Source organism: Notolepis coatsorum (assembly GCF_963971535.1).
Source record: "Notolepis coatsorum genome assembly, chromosome: 4".
Classification (NCBI taxonomy): Eukaryota; Metazoa; Chordata; class Actinopteri; order Aulopiformes; family Paralepididae; genus Notolepis; species Notolepis coatsorum.
In genome coordinates, this window is record NC_140168.1 from 61,165,334 (window position 1) to 61,190,095 (window position 24,762).

General features: G+C 46.5%; 1 protein-coding gene across 3 annotated transcripts in view; it reads right to left on the reverse strand.

Moving 5' to 3' along the window:
• The window catches only part of LOC311227444 (retinoic acid receptor beta-like), a gene marked incomplete at its 5' end in the record, with an annotated part of 381,325 nt that overhangs the window by 31,652 nt on the left and 324,911 nt on the right, over positions 1–24,762 (reverse strand). For all 3 annotated transcript variants that reach the window (XM_084313090.1, XM_084313091.1, XM_084313089.1), the window contains one exon: positions 7,452–7,628. In XM_084313090.1, coding sequence (XP_084169216.1) covers positions 7,452–7,628 — 177 coding nt within the window. The remainder of the gene's footprint in view (positions 1–7,451; positions 7,629–24,762) is intronic.

Genomic DNA, 24,762 nt, shown 5'->3' on the forward strand with positions numbered 1-24,762 from the left:
TTTGCACGTGTATGTGTGTGTGTACTCTCTCTCATGTGCAAGTGTATGTGTGTGTGTACTCTCTCTCATGTGCACGTGTATATGTGTGTGTGTACTCTCGCTCATGTGCACATGTATATGTGTGTGTGTGTGTACTCTCGCTCATGTGCACGTGTATATGTGTGTGTGTACTCTCGCTCATGTGCATGTGTATGTATGTGTGTGTGTACTCTCTCTCATGTGCACGTGTATATGTGTGTGTACTCTCGCTCATGTGCACGTGTATATGTGTGTGTGTACTCTCGCTCATGTGCACGTGTATATGTGTGTGTGTAGTCTCGCTCATGTGCAAGTGTATATGTGTGTGTGAGAGAGAGAGAGACTGTGAGGATGAGGATGATACAGGCGATACAGAGAGACAGAGTAAAGCTGACCCAGGCGCTCCAGGACAATCCTCTCTCTCTCTCTCTCCATCCTTCTATCCTTCTCCCTCTCTCGGGGCAGCGAGTGCTAATCAAATCACTCTCCAGGCCCTCCAGAGTTCCAGAGCAAGGCAATGAGAGAGAGAGAGAGAGAGAGAGAGAGAGAGAGAGAGAGAGAGAGAGAGAGAGAGAGAGAGAGGGAGAGAGAGAGAGAGAGAGAGAGAGAGAGAGAGAGAGAGGGAGAGAGAGAGAGAGAGAGAGAGAGAGAGAGAGAGAGAGAGAGATAGAGAGAGAACATAGGCAGATGCTAGAGCGAGGGAATCAAAGAGAGAGAGACGGTTGAGAGAGAAGAGAGATGAATAGACAGATGGTTGAGAGAGAGAGGAGAAAGAGAGGAATAGGCCGACGGTTAAGAGAGAGAGAGAGAGCGAGAGAGAGAGACAGAGAGAGGAAGATAAACAGACGCTTGCTTCACTTCCCCTTTTCCGTCTCATTACCAGAGGTTACATTAGTACAGTGCATCGCTCCACTTCACAACAACAACACCCCCCCCAAAATAACACAAACAAACAAGCAAACAGAAGAGAGGCAGCCGCTGGCGTCCTGTTAATGACTCAGACGTTTCCGCATCTGTACCCCATAAAGGAACTCATGGGATCGTTAACGAAGCACAGGAGTAAATGGCTGGAGAAGAGGAAGGGAAAGAAAGGGGGAAATCAGGCCTGTTTTAAGCAGTCCTAAGAGATGTCTCTGTATATATATATATATATATATATATATATATATATATATATATATATATATATATATATATATATATATAAGTCCTAAGATATAAGTCCCTGTGTATATATATAGTGTATATGTGTGATCTAATCTACAAAGGGGTGACAGCAGATGGTTATTACTCTGTGTTAAAGAATAGAATAGAATCGACCGACCGGTGTGATCAATTGGCCCTGATCGTCCCTTACTCCTTTCCTATTGGCTGGCTGAGCAGGTTCGTCCAATAAGGTCGGAGGGGGTTTGGACTAGTGAGCGGCAGTCTTTGAGGTCAAACCGCAGAGTCCCCCCGGGGGGATTGAGCCCTATCGACTGGCATTCCACAGAGCCTTGAAATGTGTTTAGTGGAGATTTGTACACGGTAAAACCGGCACTGGTCTAGTGGAAACACTTCATTTACTAAAGTAGTAAAGGCTACTTCTTGAGTGTTTAGGATGATTAAACTCACCTCTAGGTTTGTCTATGTAAGTGAGACTTTGTGTCGTCTCGGTTTGTTCTTTAATCACTTGGGTTTTACATTTGTTTCCCATTTTCAATCCAATGTCTTGGCATAGGCTTCGTAAAACGTATTGACGTTTTCCAAACGGATAGCCTTAATTTCTTGTCCCAGCTCCTTTGCGAAGGCTGGAGACGTTCCGCCTGAAGCTCTTTCTTTATATCTCGTTTGCCCCCAAAGAGATTCCGATACGGTTCAGAGTTTCTCCCAGAGAGGATCCATCGTCGCCCCTCCACCCTCCGGCATTTTGTGTCTTGGCTAGCTTAATCGTCTTTCCTTCTTGTTATTCTTTGGGTCTTTCTTTTCTGGCCACCAGAGCTCCATGTCTGGGCTAGGCTAAGTAGGAGTTGAGTTTTTAAGCAATTGGACTACATTAGTTAGAATGTGCTGTATAAGTGAAATTAAACGGGAGCCGCCCTTCTCCATGTCTACTCCGTCCTAGGGGCGGAACCGGAAGCCTGTAAGTGTTCACTCTCAAGCATATTGTTAGCATTTCTTGATTATATATATTCGATTAGATTAGCATACTGCACCTTATGTGTATACTGTATACTTACGTCATCAGAGCATATATTTAGCATTTTTTGCATTTAGCATTTTTTGATTATATATATTAGATTAGATATTAGTTATTAGATTTTATATATACTATATTTATGGTAGGGCAAATATAACTGAGATTACATACCCTCATCTTGCACCTTGACCTTTTTACACTGCCTACTTGCCCATATGCGCATGTCCAGAGTTAATTATATTGTTTACACTGCCTATTTTCTTTTTATTCTATTTATATGTTTACTTCTCCACTGTACTATAATTCTATGACCTGTATCATGTCTCCTACTACCTGTACCTCCCCTCCCCCCTCCCCCATGCTGCTATGATGCCTAAATTTCCCCAACGGGATCAATAAAGGAATATCTTATCTTATCTTATATCCTGCATTATTCAGTCACAGTTTAGAGTGCATGCTGAAAATACATGTTCCACCTTGGTGTGTGAGTCTCATCTAGCTCTGTGAAAGAACAGTTTATAGTACAGTGAGTGACAAAGGGAGATTGATGGGCTACATTGTGCTGTTGCACGACGGGCCTGAACCTATAAGGGTGACATATGAAACGCTTGAACACTGATCTGGCAATGTGGCTCTGGGCTCATTATCGGCTGCAGGTTCGAGACCCGGGTCGGGCGCTGTAGGAAAGTGGTGTTGTTGTCCAGCAGGGGGCACTTGGCAGACTTGGCAGTAACAATGCCCCTGTCGCGGTGGCAGGGACGTGTGTGGCTTTATGACAGGTAAAGAGCGGCAGTGCGGAAATAGGCTGTCTCTAAGACAAACTCTAACCTTAACCAGCTCCTTAACAGCGCCTAAACTTAACCGTTCTAACCTTAACCAACTCCGAAACAATGCCTAACCTTAACCTTAACCATGCCTAACCTTAACCGGCGAAAGAATACACGTTTAAAAAAAAATCACGTTAAAAAAAGAAAAATCATGGGATTCGAACGCGTCAACAACGAACCGCAGGACCGCGGACCGCTGCTATGCCAGGTGAGCTGAAGCGCCGAATGAAAATCATGGCGCATTCCTGCGGCGGTTACCTAATTCCGCTCGCGCTCTGCCGCTCCGCCACTCCGCCGCTCCGCCGCTCTGCCGCTCTGCTCTGCGGTTGCCGCGCCTGCCGCGGGGCATGGCGCAGCCAATCAGGGAAAACGCGGAAGCAAAAGCAGCACTACTGACCTGTCATTAAGGAATAGGCGGCAGGGACGCCGTTCGGGCGCTTGTGCCGTCCTTCAGACGAGACTGATTCACGGCGGTCGTTAAAGAACTGGGATGTATGTCGTAAAGAGTAGGGGTTCCTCGACGTTCCTCATCCCCAATCAGGACTCTGACATCAAGGCCACCTAATCATCCCTCTACTTACAGTAAGTGGCTGATATCAGTCCTTGTCTCCTGAGGTTTATGGCAGCCATGGCCTGTACTCACCCAAGGCTGGGCGCCACACACTGGTGGTAGAGGAGACAGGTATAGCTCTTTGGAAATGAGCCCTGAGACTTTGCATCTTATGACCTGCAGTGCTGCAGGGCTCCAAACATATTTTAATCGTCCCAAAGTATACATTATTATCTAATGATCATATTTGGATACTCAATAAATAATAAGAAAGAAAGAAATTCTATTGAAATTGAGAAAAAGCTGAGTAATGAATTAGGCAATGATTTAGGCCTAATGAAGAAAAAAGGAGAGAGTATAACTGATGCCTTCTGAAATAGAAAAGTTGAAATATCCAAATAGTGTGGGCCGGTCATGAGTTAGTTAGACTGTGTGCTTGTTGACCGAATTCCAAGCGTCGAGCCAGCTGTGTTTGTTGACAGACTCAGTTATAAGCGAAATAGCCAATCTAAGCAATCAAACACAATAACAACCATAATGTTGCTTGTGCAAGGCCATCATCACTGGACACACACCCCCCCCCCCTCTCTCTCTCTCTCTCTCTCTCTCTCTCTCTCCCCTCTCTCTCTCTCTCTCTCTCTCTCTCTCTCTCTCTCTCTCTCTCTCTCTCTCTCTCTCTCTCTCTCTCTCTCTCTCTTCCAATCCCGCTTCCTCTCTCTCTCCCTCTTTATCTCTTTCTCTTCCAATCTCTCTCTCTCTCCCTCCCTCTCTCTTCAAATCCCCCTTCCTCTCTCTCTCTCTTTATCTCTCTTCCAATCGCTCTGTCTCTCTCTCTCTCTCTCTCTCTCTCTCTCTACCAATGCCCCGATTCAATGATGTGTGATAGAGCAGAGATTGAGACCTGCGAATCCACTTAACATTATATCCATAACGTTATCTCTATCTTAGCTTGATGGATGGAAGCACAGACGGACACACATGGACACACACACAAGTGCAGCGACATTATAATGTTACTAATTGTTAGAAACCCATATAAATCATTAACGGTCCCTGTTGGTAACATTATTGCTAGCTTTCGGAATCGTCGCTAATCGCTGATGTAAGACCACTTAATTGATTATCAGGCTAACTAGTCCATTAGCAAATGCAACCTGCATAACAATCATTGGCTATCCTATAAATATCAAATCAATTGTTTACAGTAGTAGATTATCAAGAGGCTCATCCTGCAGTTTCTTATTCAGCTGTTCCCTCGGCCCTGACAGCAGCTGCTGTTGCCCACATGTTGCCCACTGGTTGGCAGGTCATTAACGTCAACTGGCATCATGCATATGAGCAACAGTAATGGAAGGAAAGGTTTGCCAATCACTTCATTTAGTTTTTCATCCGTTTTTTTTATGCATGACCAGCTCGGGCTTTACTCTTATCATCCCTGAAGGCTCCCGGATGACACATGTGAGCATCCAAAGTCACTTTTATTTGTATGCCCCCTGGATGTCGGGATGCCATTAATTTCAATCCCTGTGACGTCCCCTAATTTCCCCTAAAGGGAGTAAGTATTTCTGCATCTGGCAACCTGACTGACCATTCTGCGTTGTATAGGACTTGATATTACCACAGCACTACCTGGGATAGACTACAGTATACTACAACAATAGACTACAACGTGGTCCGTAATGGCTGCCACAAACTTCACACAAACAGCGTTGCCAACTTCAACAGAGCCGGGCCCCTTTGATGTGAGATCCAGGTATTGACAATGCAGATGCCGCATAACAATACACCACCACAGGGGCCTAATGGTTGCCTCAAACCTGTAGATAGGCAGTGAGAGCCAGTAGATAGGCAGTGAGAGCCTGTAGATAGGCAGTGAGAGCCTGTAGATAGGCAGTGAGAGCCTGTAGATAGGCAGTGAGAGCCTGTAGATAGGCAGTGAGCGCCTGTAGATAGGCAGTGAGAGCCTGTAGATAGGCAGTGAGAGCCTGTAGATAGGCAGTGAGAGCCTGTAGATAGGCAGTGAGAGCCTGTAGATAGATAGGCAGTGAGAGCCTGTAGATAGGCAGTGAGAGCCTGTAGATAGGCAGTGAGAGCCTGTAGATAGGCAGTGAGAGCCTGTAGATAGATAGGCAGTGAGAGCCTGTAGATAGGCAGTGAGAGCCAGTAGATAGATAGGCCGTGAGAGCCTGTAGATAGGCAGTGAGAGCCTGTAGATAGGCAGTGAGAGCCTGTAGATAGGCAGTGAGAGCCAGTAGCATATTGCCAGGGTTATCAAGTGGGCACCTCCCTTCACTGGTGGGCATGGATGAAGGTCAACTCCAGAAGTATTTCCATATACACAAATGGTTTAACCTTTGACCTCAAATTCATTCAACAGTGTTGCCCAGCTGTCCATGAAGTTCAAGTCATATGAGATATGAAATTTTGTTACCAGGTCTACGGGCAGAAAGACACACACACACGCACGTAGGGGGCGAATTTAGAGCCCGCCACCCGCCATTGGCGCTCAGTTTTTACGTTTGGCGCCTCCCACTGAGAGGTCTGCCCGCCGTGTGGCGTGTAATCAATCAATCAAGTTCATAACGATACTCTTATTTTGAAAATCTGTGCGGGTCTCATTTCCGCCCCAAGCGCAGCTCCAGTCATAATATCGATGGCTCCGGCAGTTAGCAACATTCGGTTCGTATGATACTCTTATTTTGAAAAAAAAACGTGGCAACGAGTCATATCCGCCCAGTCCTGCAGCGGGATACTATTGGCTTCTGCTCGTATCAACACAGAGGCAGTCTGCTCTAGTCTAGAGCGGACCTCCATGAGCTACCGTTACTGTTTAAACAATGACCCAGTAAACTATTCACTTTTAGTTTAATACATGACGAGGCATTGTCTAACGGTATCTAGCTGGCTAGCTACTGATAGCTGCTTATATCAACAAATGCTCCAGCAATAGTCGACTCGAGTGCATAATACCTCCGTTCCCTCGTTAGCTAGCTCACGTTAGCTAGCTCACGTTAGCTAGCTCACGTTAGATCTATATGTCCCAGTAAACTAAATTGTCTTAACGTTATCTAGCGGGCTAGCAGTAGCTACAGATAGCTCCTGATATCAATGGCTTATAACATTGATTCAATGCGTATTCTAGCTGAGGGCATGTTGAATGTGATTTGTCCAAAGAACCGTAACATTATACCAATAGGGTCCAGCTGCAGCGCCGGAGAATCCTTGCATGCTGAATGTAGGGTCTAGCTGAATATAGGGTCTAGCTGCAGCGCCGGGGAATCCTTGCTGGAGCTGGAGGCTACTCAAGTATACACACAGACAGTGGAGCTGTTTGCAGATAGCGAGCATTTTGACTTATTGCGTGGTGGCGATGTCTCGCAGATAATACAACTACAAGTATGATTATATAATATATATTTTATTTAAAAAAAAAATTATATAAAATATATATATATTATTTCTTTTATCAAAAAAAATTTGGCAGGTAAGAAATATGCTTGGTGGGTAGATTCTTCCCATCTACCCGCCACTGGCCGGTGAGTCAAAAAGTTAATTTCGTGCCCTGCACGCACGCACGCACACACACACACACACACACACACACACACACACACACACACACACACACACACACACACACACACACACACACACACACACACACACACACACACACACACACACACACACACACACACACACACACACACACACACACACACACACACACACACACACACACACACACACACACACACACACACACACACACACACACACAAAGACACGAGTGATTGCAACATGCCCTCGCACTAAACCCCAGTTGGTCTACAACTACACACACTGAACCGTGCAGCGTGAATGCTCTGCCACCCACCAGGATGTCCAGACAGGCGGCTTTGAGGAGCGTGATCTGGTCAGCGATGGTCAGTCCTGTGAAGCCAGGCACTCGCTTGGCAAACTCCACAATCTTGATAATGCACTTGGTGGCCAGCTCACTGAACTTGTCCCACAGGCCCAGGTCCAGCCGTACGCGATGGTCTGCACTCGAGTTCTGCAATACGCATGTACGCGCACACACACACACACACACACACACACACACACACACACACACACACACACACACACACACACACACACACACACACACACACACACACACACACACAGAGAGAGAGAGGCACAAAACACAGGCATTTGTGGTTTTGAACTTGGGAGAACTTTTCATTAAAAGTCCTACAAATAAAATGTATTGTTACCATCGTTATGTGCACACACACACACACACACACACACACACACACACACACACACACACACACACACACACACACACACACACACACACACACACACACACACACACACACACACTCACACACACACACACACAGGCACATAAAGTTTAGACCTTGGAGAACTTTTAATGAAAAACCCTATACATGTAATGTGTAAACACTGTTGAGTCTGACCTCGAAACACAAAAATTTTATTACCTGCAATGCCCCCATATTGTTGTGTATTTGACATAAATAACTTAGACATAGACTGTATAGTTGCCATTGTTACTTGCAAAAAACACACGCGCGCGCACACACACACACTCGTGGTGTCAGTGGAGATGCAGACACCTGCGTCGGCGAGAGCCACTAATAATCTCCTCAACCTCTTCCTCCGCTCTATATGTGTCACATGGCTTATAGGCAGCGTCTCCGCGGCACCAGAGCTCCTCAGGAGAACAGTCTGGGAAGTGTTGTCATTGTAAATAGAGCAGAGCAGAGGAGAGCGTAGCAGATGAGAGCTGAGCCGAGCCGAGCCGAGCCAGGCTGCGGTGATAATGAGTGCCAACGAGCGAGCGAGCGCGATGGATGAGGTGATCCCACGGATGACGGCTGCTTTCAGTGGCGATGCCGCGGTGTTGTGACAGGTATAGCACGGAGCGCTTTGAAGTCAGCGGTTAATTGCGCTATATATACGGTCCCTAGACCCTATGCGCACATCTGGGGTGGAGTGTAGCAGGGCTGGTGGATTGAGAGGAGAGAGAGAGACGGAGGAGGGGGAGGAGGAGGGGTGAGGTGAGGTTGAACAAGTGGAAAGACGTGTCAGTGGGCGAGAGGTGGAAAGAAAGAAAGAGTTGAAGAGAGATAAGCGATGTAGGGGCCGAAAGTGTGTGTGTGTGTGTGTGTGTGGATGGAATCGTCAGGGTCTTTAAACAAGGTATTTTGTCTCGGGCAATGTGATATGTTGTAAACACCCTCAACCCCCCCCCCCCCCACACACACACACCCCCTGTGCGTGTTCTAAAGTGGGAAAAAAATTATATGTTTGGATTTACTTCCAAGTTGCTGTCTGACTGTCACGGCCAACTCCATATTTATATTATCTCTCTCTCTCACTGCTTCTCTCTCTCTCCTTCTCTCTCTATATATCTGCTTCTCTCTCACTCTCTGCTTCTCTCTCTCTCCTCTCTCTATATATCAGCTTCTCCCTCTCTCTGCTTCTCTTTCTCTCTCCCTCTATCTCTGCTTCTCTCTATATATCTGCTTATCTCTCTCTGCTTCTCTCTCTCTATCCCTGCTTCTCTCTCCTCTCTCTGCTTTTCTATATATATATCTGCTTATTTCTCTCTCTGCTTCTCTCTCCTCTCCCTCTCTCTCTGTCTTTGTTTCACTCTCACATACTTTCTCACAAACATTACAATCTAATCACATCGATCTGTAAAATTGCATTTGAGAGAGAGAAACGAGAGACTAAGAGCACCAATAGAGGCCTTTCACAGAATGTTTACAATGCATGTGTTGTTGTTTGATTTGTTTGATTGCTATGTGCTGATATATGAGAAGTAACATTATATCACCAAATATCTTATCATTTGGTGTCCTGTGACTGGATCTTGTAAACAAGTCACAGTGGAACAGTAATATCCTGCTTTTCCAATATTTGACCTACTCCCCGGGCCTACGCCACTGCACACAAATTAGAAACAAATTAGGCATTTTTTCCGAACGTGGTTACAGGCAGCCATGTTGAAAGACACAAGCATTCTGTGTAAAAGTGTTTACCTCACTGTGTTGAAGTGTCTACCTGATTGATTGATTGATTGATTGATTGATTGATTGAAAACTGTATTAATAACAGATTGCAGAATGGGTACAGTACAGTACGGTTCAATACAAACAATTGTTAAGGGGATACAGACCAGAAAAATACCTTTGTCTTGTTTACATCAGGGTCCCCCATTTTCAATTCATCAAGACATTTATTATAATTTTTTTTAATCCTCTCTTTCTCAGATTTTTCTGTTTTCTCCCCGTCCCAATTTAGTCGTTGTGCCAATTCCCCCCCTCCCCTACCTGGTTGTTGTGCGCATGTTCTCCTACTGGTCGGTACAAGGGAACCCTGAAGTCATCCGCACTCTTCCTCCGACACGCGCGGCGACAGCCAGTGACTCTTTTTTCACCTGGCAGCGAGGACTCTCATTGGTGAAGCGTAACGCGTGGGAGGTCACGCTGCCTTCATCAAGTCCTGCCTCCGCTGAGCAAGCGCCCAGACCTGACCTGTAGGCGTCGCTGTCCACAACGCCAGATTCCCACCCATGACTTGCCCTCCCCCTAACCCAGCCAAACGGGTTAGTATAGCAATCAGCCCAAGCCAAGGCTGGGGCTGGGGGGGGGTGGTTAGGCTTCTACCAGGGCCAGTTTCTAATTGCAGCCACCCGTAGGTGCTCCTTTGAGAGCGGTTTTGAAGGAGGGTAGGGATTCACATTATTTTACGGCTGTGTTAAAGTGTCTACCTCTCTGTGTTAAAGTGTCTACCTCTCTGTGTTAAAGTGTCTACCTCTCTGTGTTAAAGTGTCTACTTCTCTGTGTTAACACAATGGGGACGAACAACGGAGATCTCCGTGTTTCGATTCCACCCATTGTGGACAGAAGCACGGATAAATCCGTGGCAAGTTGTTATTGCTTTTATTCCATATTAATAACCTATTCAAGGTCGCCGAGCGGCACTGCAGATTTACCCTACTCTATGAATTCGAGAAGGTGCAATACCGGCCAGATCCTCTTAGGGGCGCTGTCGCGATAATGCAGTGTGCCCTGCGGCTGAACGGATCAGTATTTTTTTTACTTTCAATGGAGATTTCAGTTAGCAGGATTCTAGATGTGCAGCATGTAGCTTGGATTACGTTTTGCATCGCAGATTTCACCATGCAATAAGGGGATTTATCATCATCCAATGGACATATCGATCTACCAGATGGCGATCGATAACAGGGGAAATGCTCGGGGGGATCCCACCGGACCACGGTAAGATCTTTTTCGCGTAAAGTACATCCCGATCGGGCCTTGTTTTGATAGCCATCCAGGCGTTCGGCCTATGAGGCTAACGCGGTTATTGGTAATCAATAATCAGAAACGACGTCCCCCGCCCCACCCCCCCCCCCCCTTTCATGCATACATGCGTGAGGATCGTGCCGATCATATGCAGTTTGAGTTTTAACTGGAGCGTATCTATAACCAAAATGCCATTGGATTTAACGTTATTAGCTATTAGCCCATTATCTCGGCTTCCAGGAAATATACTAGACCAAATCCGGTATAATGCTTATATTCACGGCGCTATAAAATGAGAACGTATTGATGAATAATTTTTTTCTTTAAGCCATTTTGAAGGGACGGTTTATGGTCTCAATTTACAATGAGAATGGACAGATAGCAATACTATAAAGTATAGTATTTAGCTCTACAAACAGCCCCACGTCTGTTTACATTTCACGGTCCTCTTGAGATTAATTAGACTCATCCCAGTGGCCGCGAAAGTGTTAAAGTGTCTACCTCTCTGTGCTAAAGCAGCAGTTGATGATACTTTGTTCTTCTGACAGTTTACATGGAATAGCCCATCTGTTCTTGGTGAGCTCCCTGTCCCTGCTGTCTGTGTTCCCAGCAAGGACACAGCACGCGCGCACGCACACGCACGCACACACGCACACACACACACACACACACACACACACACACACACACACACACACACACACACACACACACACACACACACACACACACACACACACACACACACACACACTGTATGATCCAAACGCAGGACAGCGTGTTTGTTTTCGCAGGACATTTGTAGAAATTGCGGGGGGAAATCAAGTGATCTCCACCTTGGCTTGTTGCACAAATGTTATGAAATGGGCTACTATACATTTTACAATTCACTGTCAGTGATTAATTATACACCACTGTCTAGGCTACTGTCACCTGGGTTATGCATACAAGGTATTTGTTTAGTATCACAACATTATTTGGCTATTTTGAACAATATTAGCTGCGTAAATAATAACGGTATGATGATGAAAAATCACACATTTGGAAAATCTACAGGAAATGCCAACAAAACCTTCCTAATCAGCTTCATCAGAGTTCAGCTGGGAGGCAGACTGAGAACACCCCGAACAGACGGTTGTTTGGTGCGACCAGAGTTCAGCTGGGAGGCAGACTGAGAACACCCCGAACAGACGGTTGTTTGGTGCGACCAGAGTTCAGCTGGGAGGCAGACTGAGAACACCCCGAACAGACGGTTGTTTGGTGCGACCAGAGTTCAGCTGGGAGGCAGACTGAGAACACCCCGAACAGACGGTTGTTTGGTGCGACCAGAGCTCAGCTGGGAGGCAGACTGAGAACACCCCGAACAGACGGTTGTTTGGTGCGACCAGAGCTCAGCTGGGAGGCAGACTGAGAACACCCCGAACAGACGGTTGTTTGGTGCGACCAGAGCTCAGCTGGGAGGCAGACTGAGAACACCCCGAACAGACGGTTGTTTGGTGCGACCAGAACTCAGTGTTCCACTACAGCGCGTCATCTAGCTTTATGTCATCAGCTCTGAATGAAATTCTCGGGGACACGGGAGAGAATCGTGTCTCTTGGGACTGAGACTTCGTCCGGGAGAGTACATCTGCTTTGTAATGCATCAAGTTTATTGTCCACTAGAGAGGAAGAGAGAGAGAGAGAGAGAGAGAGAGAGAGAGAGAGAGAGAGAGAGAGAGAGAGAGAGAGAGAGAAGAGAGAGAGAGAGAGATATACAGATACAGATCACTATAATCTGGGGTTAAGTGGGAGGTCTATTGGAGGTTGTGCTTAAATCACAGACAACGAGGCAGACTCGACACGGCGGCACCAAGCACACATTCCACTTGACTGACGTCCGATTTGATGGGAGAACGCGCCGCCATGGTAGAAGTGTGTGTGTGTGTGTGTGTGTGTGTGTGTGTGTGCGTGTGTGTGTGTGTGTGCTGTGATTGGGGGTCTGGGGGTGGGGGTGAGTGACAACTCGGTACTCTGATATTAAAGCCACTTGTCTTGTTACCCCCCCTGGGTGGAGAGAGAGAAAGAGAGAGAGAGACCAGGAAGAGGGAGGGATGGGTAGGGGGGTAATGATTCACAGTTAGACCACACACACACCCACACACACACACACCCACACACCTCCACACACACACGCAATATCAGTCAATTACGCCAGTCCCATAATTCAATAGAGAGAAACAAGGGGAGTTTGCCGGTGGTTTCTTAATTTAATTTAAGAGCATTTATCCAAACAAATTATACAAGTCGCGACGTCGGGGCAGAATAAGCTGCCGGTGCAAAGAGGGGGGGGAGGGGGGGGGGGGGGGGGGGGATGAAAAAAAGAGAGAGAGGAAAAAATAACTCCAGGCAATACATCAGTGATGCTGTGGTGCATGGCTTGTGTGCAGAGGAAGCAGAGAGAAGTGACAGAGAAGAAGAAGAAGAAGAAGAAGAAGAAGAAGAAGAAGAAGAAGAAGAAGAAGAAGAAGAAGAAGAAGAAGAAGAAGAAGAAGAAGAAGAAGAAGAAGAAGAAGAAGAAGAAGAAGAAGGGGAAGAAGAAGAAGAAGAAGAAGAAGAAGAAGAAAGAAGAAGAAGAAGAAGAAGAAGAAGAAGAAGAAGAAGAAGAAGAAGAAGAAGAAGAAGAAGAAGAAGAAGAAGAAGAAGAAGAAGAAAAAGGATGAACCTGTGAAGAAGTTATGGCTGTAATGTATGAAATAATTTAGGCCATGAAAAATGATATCCATGTAAAACCATAAAACGATACGACAGGAAGTCATTTAATGTTAACTTTTTGTCTGTTTACATTGTTCTAAACGGAGGGATTTGCCCTCAAGCCCTTGCAAAGAGATTAAATTAACGTATTCTCAACAGGCTATATTTTACTTTCAAACTGATGAATTTTTATTTTCTTTTAATCTACTTTTTCTCCCATTTTCAATTTTTCTCCCATCCCAATTTCGTATCGTCCAATTCTACCCTCCCCTGTCTCGAACGTTGTTAGGCCATGCCTCCCACAAGCCGGCTGCAATGTGGACGAAGCCTTACATCACATGTCCCCTCCGGTACTCGAGGAAGCAGCAGTCGCATCTTTTCACCTGCACAGCACGATCTCTCAGCGTCGGAGGTCTGCGTTTGGAGGGCACGCCGCCCCCGTCGCTTCCTGATTCTGCTGCGCAGGCGCACCAACCGACCTGTAGGAGTCGCTGTCCACAACGTCCGATCCCCACCCATCAGCTTCCCACCCCCTAATACTGCCAATTGTATTAGTATGAACGACCAGCCAAGCTGATAGCAATGCGGAGAGCTGGGCTCGAACCCAGCGTCTCCTGCATTGGTGGTGAGCGCCTTGCCCACTGCACCACCTAGCCGCCCAAACTGATGAATTCTGAAATATAATGCAATAGTTTGCTGCTCCCTTTTCATCCTACAAGGCTGTGACCACATACAGGACAGTGTATCGATTTTGCGTGACAGTAAAGTAATATTGAATACAATATGTATGAATACGGTTTACATACAGTAATGTATAAAGCATTTGATCTAAATATAACTACATTCATTAACTAATTTCTTTAAAGCACAGTAGGTCGAATAGGACAAATGGCTCAGCAGCAGAAACTGCAGAACATAACTTGTAGGTTGATTATGTCTTCATAGTTGTTACTGGGCAGTTACCTCTTTCAAAACACTAATTTGATAAATCCAAGATAAGGGGTTTGGCACCATGGTGAGTGTAGTGGGCGGGACCGAGGCAACCGGGTCAATATTTGACGTTTGTCCAAAGCCACTTAAACTTCAGGATTTCGAGCTTGATATCCTTCAGTAGAATCTCCCACTTCACTCCGACAGTCGCTTCCATCTCCACCACTTCCCTTTCACACCATAAAGCAGCTGTAGTTACTCCGACTGCAACAACACAGCTCCCAGTAGCAGCTCGACAACACAACTCAACAACACAGCTCCCAGTAGCAGCTCGACAACACAGCTCCCAGTAGCAGCTCGACAACACAGCTCGCAGTAGCAGCTCGACAACACAACTCAACAACACAGCTCCCAGTAGCAGCTCGACAACACAGCTCCCAGTAGCAGCTCGACAACACAGCTCGCAGTAGCAGCTCGACAACACAACTCAACAACACAGCTCCCAGTAGCAGTTAGACAACACAACTCAACAACACAGCTCCCAGTAGCAGCTCTACAACACAGCTCCCAGTAGCAGCTCGACAACACAGCTCCCAGTAGCAGCTCTACAACACAGCTCCCAGTAGCATCTCTACAACACAGCACCCAGTAGCAGCTCTACAACACAGCTCCCAGTAGCAGCTCTACAACACAGCACCCAGTAGCATCTCTACAACACAGCACCCAGTAGCAGCTCGACAACACAACTCAACAACACAGCTCCCAGTAGCAGCTCGACAACACAGCTCCCAGTAGCAGCTCGACAACACAGCTCGCAGTAGCAGCTCGACAACACAACTCAACAACACAGCTCCCAGTAGCAGTTAGACAACACAACTCAACAACACAGCTCCCAGTAGCAGCTCTACAACACAGCTCCCAGTAGCAGCTCGACAACACAGCTCCCAGTAGCAGCTCTACAACACAGCTCCCAGTAGCATCTCTACAACACAGCACCCAGTAGCAGCTCTACAACACAGCTCCCAGTAGCAGCTCTACAACACAGCACCCAGTAGCATCTCTACAACACAGCACCCAGTAGCAGCTCAACAACACAGCTCCCAGTAGCAGCTCTACAACACAGCACCCAGTAGCAGCTCTACAACACAGCTCCCAGTAGCAGCTCTACAACACAGCTCCCAGTAGCAGCTCTACAACACAGCTCCCAGTAGCAGCTCTACAACACAGCTCCCAGTAGCAGCTCTACAACACAGCTCCCAGTAGCAGCTCTACAACACAGCTCCCAGTAGCAGCTCTACAACACAGCTCCCAGTAGCAGCTCTACAACACAGCTCCCAGTAGCAGCTCTACAACACAGCTCCCAGTAGCAGCTATACAACACAGCTCCCAGTAGCAGCTCAACAACACAACTCAACAACACAGCTCCCAGTAGCAGCTCTACAACACAGCTCCCAGTAGCAGCTCAACAACACAACTCAACAACACAGCTCCCAGTAGCAGCTCTACAACACAGCTCCCAGTAGCAGCTCTACAACACAACTCAACAACACAGCTCCCAGTAGCAGCTCGACAACACAGCTCCCAGTAGCAGCTCTACAACACAGCTCCCAGTAGCAGCTCTACAACACAGCACCCAGTAGCAGCTCTACAACACAGCTCCCAGTAGCAGCTCTACAACACAGCTCCCAGTAGCTCTACAACACAGCTCCCAGTAGCAGCTCTACAACACAGCTCCCAGTAGCAGCTCTACAACACAGCTCCCAGTAGCAGCTCTACAACACAGCTCCCAGTAGCAGCTCAACAACACAGCTCGCAGTAGCAGCTCTACAACACAGCTCCCAGTAGCAGCTCTACAACACAGCTCCCAGTAGCAGCTCAACAACACAACTCAACAACACAGCTCCCAGTAGCAGCTCTACAACACAGCTCCCAGTAGCAGCTCAACAACACAACTCAACAACACAGCTCCCAGTAGCAGCTCAACAACACAACTCAACAACACAGCTCCCAGTAGCAGCTCAACAACACAACTCAACAACACAGCTCCCAGTAGCAGCTCTACAACACAGCTCCCAGTAGCAGCTCTACAACACAACTCAACAACACAGCTCCCAGTAGCAGCTCTACAACACAGCTCCCAGCTCGACAACACAGCTCCCAGTAGCAGCTCGACAACACAGCTCCCAGTAGCAGCTCTACAACACAGCTCGCAGTAGCAGCTCTACAACACAGCTCGCAGTAGCAGCTCTACAACACAGCCCGCAGTAGCAGCTCTACAACACAGCTCCCAGTAGCCGCTCTACAACACAGCTCCCAGTAGCAGCTCTACAACACAGCTCGCAGTAGCAGCTCTACAACACAGCTCCCAGTAGCAGCTCTACAACACAGCTCCCAGTAGCCGCTCTACAACACAGCTCGCAGTAGCAGCTCTACAACACAGCTCGCAGTAGCAGCTCTACAACACAGCTCCCAGTAGCAGCTCTACAACACAGCTCGCAGTAGCAGCTCTACAACACAGCTGGCAGTAGCTGCATGGAGGGAGAAGGCACTGGCAAGCAGGGACACATCGGTGTGCTGGCTGCTGATGGTTTACAAAAATGTATGTATATAATTTAATGATAGAATGAACGATAGTCTATTATAAACTGCCAGAAGGGGGGATTAATCGTATCTCCACCGCTGACGACCAGAGTTAGGAACGTGAAAGGTATGGACCCCCCCCCCCCCCCCCCCATCACCCCAGGCAAATGGCACCCTGCCCTCAGGTGTCTCTGGCCACACTGTACGAGTAGACGCCAACGGCACCTTGAGCCGACGTCCGTGTAATGTCTTATTTTTGTATTTTAAAACCACCAGGTCGTTTTTCATCACTGTCAATGAAGTGCTATTCATTGTCGGAGACTAATCCCCCGCCCCCCCCCCCCCCCCATCTCACTCTCCCAGGCCTATCGCCTATCTCCCCCCCCCCCTTCTCACTCTCCCAGGCCTATCTCGCCCCCCCCCCCCTCCCCCACATTCTCCCAGGCCTATCTCGCCTCACCCAGCAATGAACTCCTAAATCACCCGCTACACTAGGATTTGAATATTTCACAGCATAATTGGAGCTTTAACCTAATCTGAAGGAGATGGGGGGGTTTCTTCTCTTCTGTTTCTGAGGAGGGAGGATTCAAAAGGCCCCCGTCAGGAACCAATCACTCGTAGTAATAATAATAATAATACTAAGACTGATGATAATGAGGAACTTCTCACAGTCTGCGAGCGAGAGAGTAATTACCGCTGAACCAGATTAAGGCTTTTATCTGAGGTTATCCACCAACGCTCCCAAACAAACAGCGAAAACCGCCAGCGCATATCATGACAGGGGACCAATATTTAATTCATTTAATTGTCATTTATTTATTTTCTTGTTTCTTATGACGTGCTGCTATTTTTGGCTTGCCTGGATTTTCGGTTGTGATACAAATTTATAATGTGTATAAGGTCAAAGGGTGGGATGGGGGTTATGAGAATTGAGTGTTTTTTTGTGTGTTGGTAATTAAAGAATCAAAATGTCGAGTTAGACCGCACTCTCAAAGTCTGACACTGGGTGCTGTAATCCCATAAAGTTGAATATAAAGAAAGCAGGAAAGCCGGACCAGCACTCTCAGATTCATTAGTATTTAATGGCAGCCTGAAATGGAAACAAACATGTTTCGGAACTATTGTTCCTTCATCAGTGTTATGGCTAGCAATGATATTATAGTCAAGATGGTGGTTATATACACCTGGTAGGTAATGACTTGACAGGAAATTACATCACGACGCAGGTGTGCCTGAGCTTATTGGTCCACAATGACCATAGGAATGACCTATCAAAATAGAGTCTATTCGTAAATACACAAATTATACATATATAAACAAAACAAAACTAAATGACCAGAAACATGATATGTAACATGCCCATAGTTTCTAGGGCAAATTGAGCCCCTTTACACATTTAACTAAATAATTCCAAATTCTCTATTGAGAATCCTTGGAAAACCATACCTCTTGCTTAAAAACAACAACAACATAATTAAACCTGAAATAATAATAATATAGGTATAAGGTGCTTAAAGGAAACAGGTTAAAACGTTCTCTTCATTCATTCCTCTAGGTTCTATGCAATTGAACAAGTGGATATAATAACATTCCCGTTGCAATAGTAACTTGTGTCTGTCTCCCCCTCTCGCGGGCCTGTGGACTAACTCAAGTCCTATATATTTGAGATTGTTAACGGTATGTTTGCACTTGGAAAAATGTCTAGCTACCGACGACTTGACATCTGAATTTCTCACTGAACATTTGTGTTCACTGATTCTCGATTTAAAGGCTCTAGTTGTTTTCCCCACATAAGAAAAATTACACAGACATTTTAGCAGATACACCAGCTTTGAGGAATTACACGTAATCCGTCCTTTAACGGATATACTTTTGCCCATTTTTGGGTGTGTGTAAAATTTGTCTTTGATCATGCCTTGACATTGTACACATGCTTGACAGGGGAAATTTCCATCAGGGATATTAGACATAAAATGTGTAGGTTTCCTTAAGGGCAAGTCAGTTTTGACTAGAAGGTTAGATAGATTAGCTTGTCTCTTATAAAAATAATTAGGCGAATGTTGAAACGCTGCCCCTATAAGAGGATCAGACTGCAGAATATGCCAATATTTATTGACAATGCTCCGTATGTCTCTCGTGATAGGACTATAAGTGGAAACAAAAGATACTTTGTCTGAGTTTAAATTTTTCTTTCTGGGGGTAAACAACGTGGCCCTGTCGATCTGTTTGTTCAGGGCTTTACGTGTAAAATCGACACTATAGCCTCTCATGGAAACTGCCAGGGAGAACCTCTGCTTGTGCAATAAATCTATCTTCCGTGTCACAAATTCTCCTATAACGAAGGATTTGGCTGAAAGGTAGACTATTCTTCAAGGCAGGGGTAACTGGAATAATGTAAGAACGAGTTACGGTCTGTCTCCTTTTTGAAGACCTCTGTGTGTAATGAGATACCATTAGGGGCTTTCTTGATCAAAACATCTAGGAAAGGTAGATTATGCATATCAAACTTCAATGTAAACTTTATCGTTTCTCTACAGGTGTTCAGGTACTCAAGGAAGGCATAAAGATCAGATGATGAACCAGACCAAATAAAAAACAAATCATCAATATATCGCATATAGGATTTGACAAATTTCTCAAACGGGTTGTTATTAAAAATTTGATCCAATTCGTACTTGGACATATACAGGTTGGCTAGGTTCACAGCGGCTGGGGAGCCCATGCTGAGGCCTCTGTTTTGCAAGTAGTATTTATCTTGAAATCTAAAATAATTCCGAGTCTGTAGTGGTTAACACTGACGCCTCACAGCTAGAAGATCCAGGGTTCGATTCCCACTTGGGGACCAGGTCGCCACGTTGCCAGGTACCCAGGTGGGGTCTCTCCCGGGCCTTTCTGTGTGGAGTTTGTTGTGCTCGCAAGGGTTTCCCCTCCAGAATATAAACCCAATGTAAAAACATGCTAAACAGATCGCTAACGTTGTCGCGTCCCTGACGAAGACGGACAGTAGCACTTGGATTGGTCCCCAGGATCGGCCCCCACGCCGCAGCCCATGTCTGCTCCCGGCTGCCCTGGGGGGAAGGACGGCAGGATGGGTCAAGCGCAGAAGAAATTGCATGTGTGTGTTCCTGTGTGTGCCGCCCATCACATGCGTGTGTCACTGCATGACGACATTGTCAATGTGTGCAATGAATAAAGACTTCTTCAAAAGTCCAGTTTAATCTTTAATCAACCTACGCTGTTAACATGAGCCACGGAGCAATTCTCTCCATCGCTGCTAACAAGCAAGATATATAATATTTTATATAAAACATATAATCCACATCATTACTGCTCCTTCCTCGGTAGCTGGTGGCGCTTGTGTCTTCATTTCACTGAAAAGTGCGGTGAGGAAGAGCTGTTAGCATGACTGACAGCTGTCTTGAGACCCCCCTCTCTCCTCCCCCCTCTCCAATCACCCAGAGAAGTATGAAGAGAGGTAGACTACTGTAGGTTGTGTGTGTGTGTGTGTGTGTGTGCGTGCGTGTGCGTGTGTGTGTGTGTGTGTGTGTGTATACCAAACCCCCGCCCCCCACAGTATCACTGTCAGCTTGTCAATCACGTCCCACCCCTGCTGTGTGTAATCTATATGTAAGTCAGTCCTAAGAAAACAAAAACAAACATATTAGACATTATCAGGTTGCTTTTCACAATGCTGCGTGCCATACCGCTACGTAGCCTGCCTGTCAGTCATAGAAACAGCCAACTGTTATCCCCACAACTCGGATACCGAGCCATCAATCATTCTTCAACCCTCTCCCTATCTCTCTCTCTCTCCGATGACAAGTTTGCTTGTCAAAAGCATCGCAAGACTCCAAACCAAACAAGGCTTAACCAGCGTGTCAACATTATCATACATGTCAATCTGAGCACCGTGGGTGTTAAGTGCTGAGCCTGTGTGTGTGTGTGTGTGTGTGTGTGTGTGTGTGTGTGTGCGTGCGTGCGTGCGTGTGTGTGTGTGTATGTGTGTCCAGCACTGATATTTACTCTAGAAAGATTACTCTGTGGTTTTTTTTCTTTTTTTTTTATGACCTTCGACTCTTTGCACTGGCAAGCAAACTCTCCCCTGGAGTTCTTACCGAACAGACCTGCCGTCTCTCTTGACGAGGAGAAGCCTACAGTCTCTCTTGACGAGGAGAAGCCTACAGTCTCTCTTGATGAGGAGAAGCCTACAGTCTCTCTTGATGAGGAGAAGCCTACAGTCTCTCTTGGCGAGGAGAAGCCTACAGTCTCTCTTCATGAGGAGAAGCCTACAGTCTCTCTTGACGAGGAGAAGCCTACAGTCTCTCTTGACGAGGAGAAGCCTACAGTCTCTCTTGACGAGGAGAAGCCTACAGTCTCTCTTGACGAGGAGAAGCCTACAGTCTCTCTTGACGAGGAGAAGCCTACAGTCTCTCTTGACGAGGAGAAGCCTACAGTCTCTCTTGATGCTACAGTCTCTCTTGGTGAGGAGAAGCCTACAGTCTCTCTTGATGAGGAGAAGCCTACAGTCTCTCTTGATGAGGAGAAGCCTACAGTCTCTCTTGATGAGGAGAAGCCTACAGTCTCTCTTGATGAGGAGAAGCCTACAGTCTCTCTTGGCGAGGAGAAGCCTACAGTCTCTCTTGATGAGGAGAAGCCTACAGTCTCTCTTGACGAGGAGACGCCTACAGTCTCTCTTGACGAGGAGAAGCCTACAGTCTCTCTTGGCGAGGAGAAGCCTACAGTCTCTCTTGGCGAGGAGAAGCCTACAGTCTCTCTTGACGAGGAGAAGCCTACAGTCTCTCTTGATGAGGAGAAGCCTACAGTCTCTCTTGACGAGGAGAAGCCTACAGTCTCTCTTGACGAGGAGAAGCCTACAGTCTCTCTTGACGAGGAGAAGCCTACAGTCTCTCTTGATGAGGAGAAGCCTACAGTCTCTCTTGACGAGGAGAAGCCTACAGTCTCTCTTGACGAGGAGAAGCCTACAGTATCTCTTGATGAGGAGAAGCCTACAGTCTCTCTTGATGAGGAGAAGCCTACAGTCTCTCTTGATGAGGAGAAGCCTACAGTCTCTCTTGACGAGGAGAAGCCTACCATCTCTCTTGACGAGGAGAAGCCTACAGTCTCTCTTGACGAGGAGAAGCCTACAGTCTCTCTTGACGAGGAGAAGCCTACAGTCTCTCTTGATGAGGAGAAGCCTACAGTCTCTCTTGACGAGGAGAAGCCTACAGTCTCTCTTGACGAGGAGAAGCCTACAGTCTCTCTTGACGAGGAGACGCCTACAGTCTCTCTTGACGAGGAGAAGCCTACAGTCTCTCTTGACGAGGAGAAGCCTACAGTCTCTCTTGGCGAGGAGAAGCCTACAGTCTCTCTTGACGAGGAGACGCCTACAGTCTCTCTTGACGAGGAGAAGCCTACAGTCTCTCTTGACGAGGAGAAGCCTACAGTCTCTCTTGACGAGGAGAAGCCTACAGTCTCTCTTGACGAGGAGACGCCTACAGTCTCTCTTGACGAGGAGAAGCCTACAGTCTCTCTTGACGAGGAGAAGCCTACAGTCTCTCTTGGCGAGGAGAAGCCTACAGTCTCTCTTGACGAGGAGAAGCCTACAGTCTCTCTTGACGAGGAGAAGCCTACAGTCTCTCTTGACGAGGAGACGCCTACAGTCTCTCTTGACGAGGAGAAGCCTACAGTCTCTCTTGACGAGGAGAAGCCTACAGTCTCTCTTGATGAGGAGAAGCCTACAGTCTCTCTTGATGAGGAGACGCCTACAGTCTCTCTTGATGAGAAGCCTACAGTCTCTCTTGACGAGGAGACGCCTACAGTCTCTCTTGACGAGGAGAAGCCTACAGTCTCTCTTGACGAGGAGAAGCCTACAGTCTCTCTTGACGAGGAGACGCCTACAGTCTCTCTTGATGAGGAGAAGCCTACAGTCTCTCTTGACGAGGAGACGCCTACAGTCTCTCTTGACGAGGAGAAGCCTACAGTCTCTCTTGACGAGGAGAAGCCTACAGTCTCTCTTGGCGAGGAGAAGCCTACAGTCTCTCTTGACGAGGAGACGCCTACAGTCTCTCTTGACGAGGAGAAGCCTACAGTCTCTCTTGGCGAGGAGAAGCCTACAGTCTCTCTTGACGAGGAGAAGCCTACAGTCTCTCTTGATGAGGAGACGCCTACAGTCTCTCTTGACGAGGAGACGCCTACAGTCTCTCTTGATGAGGAGACGCCTACAGTCTCTCTTGACGAGGAGAAGCCTACAGTCTCTCTTGACGAGGAGAAGCCTACAGTCTCTCTTGATGAGGAGAAGCCTACAGTCTCTCTTGACGAGGAGACGCCTACAGTCTCTCTTGACGAGGAGAAGCCTACAGTCTCTCTTGATGAGGAGAAGCCTACAGTCTCTCTTGATGAGGAGAAGCCTACAGTCTCTCTTGACGAGGAGAAGCCTACAGTCTCTCTTGATGAGGAGAAGCCTACAGTCTCTCTTGATGAGGAGAAGCCTAAAGCCTACAGTCTCTCTTGATGAGGAGAAGCCTAAAGCCTACAGTCTCTCTTGATGAGGAGAAGCCTACAGTCTCTCTTGACGAGGAGAAGCCGTCTTCTGAAGGCTATGTTTCAGGATACTAGGGCCATAATGTTCTCAGTACAGAAACGAAAATCCGGGGGGAAATGTACGTTCAATACGGTGAATGTCATTCCTGCTCTCTTTGTCTTTCCTAAGCCTCACATTTCTCACATCGAAAATATATACAAATACCATAAAACTTCTAAATAAAAGCAGAGTCACAAATAGAAGCTAAAGCCGGGGTGTTTTGACAAATAAACGCAGGTCTCAATTAGAAGCCTGTTCTACATTCATTGTTTATCTGGTTGCCGCTGCAAAGCAGTATTTTATTTTACGGTACTTTTAATGCACCAACATAAATTTTTTGTTCATTTAGCAAATTACTTGGTATCCAAGCTGCTAGAATCACTGCATTAATGGAAAGAGCAGGATTCTTATCATAAGCACCGCTGTGGATCTTGTGCAGTGAAGTGTTAATAATTAAATATTCCATTGGTAGATGAATAACCAGTTCTTTATTTGTTTTATTTTTACATGTTACATGTTATACAATTCATATTCATACTGGGTTAAATAATTTGGATATTTCCCATCTTTGCTGAGCAAGATTTTTGTGCAAAAGGAATTAGAGGCCTGTCCCTAATAAAGGCAGGGTGAGTTCAGTGATTGAAGCAAATAAAAGCCTGGGCTGTTAATAGAAGGTTTACGGTATATTATTTACATGTTTATAATATTAGGTATAGATGCTTTTTTTCTTGTGAAATTATAAATATCTCAAGTCTAAAGCTCCTCCTCCAATCATGAACCAAGTGAAACAACCATGAAAAGGGTATAGTCCCTTTAATACATAAATAATTGAAAATCAAATCAAATTGTGAAATTCTAAAATTTGTATCAAATCTGAAAACGTGTGCATCGCTCCACCTCTCCTGTACGCCCGACACTGATGCAGGGTCAGACAGCGGGCCTGCAGAGGTCGCTGGAACCAACCCACGTGACCTGATTGATTGTGGAGCAGCTTCAGCTCCAAAGCGTTGGATATGCGAGCGGTCCAGCAGCAA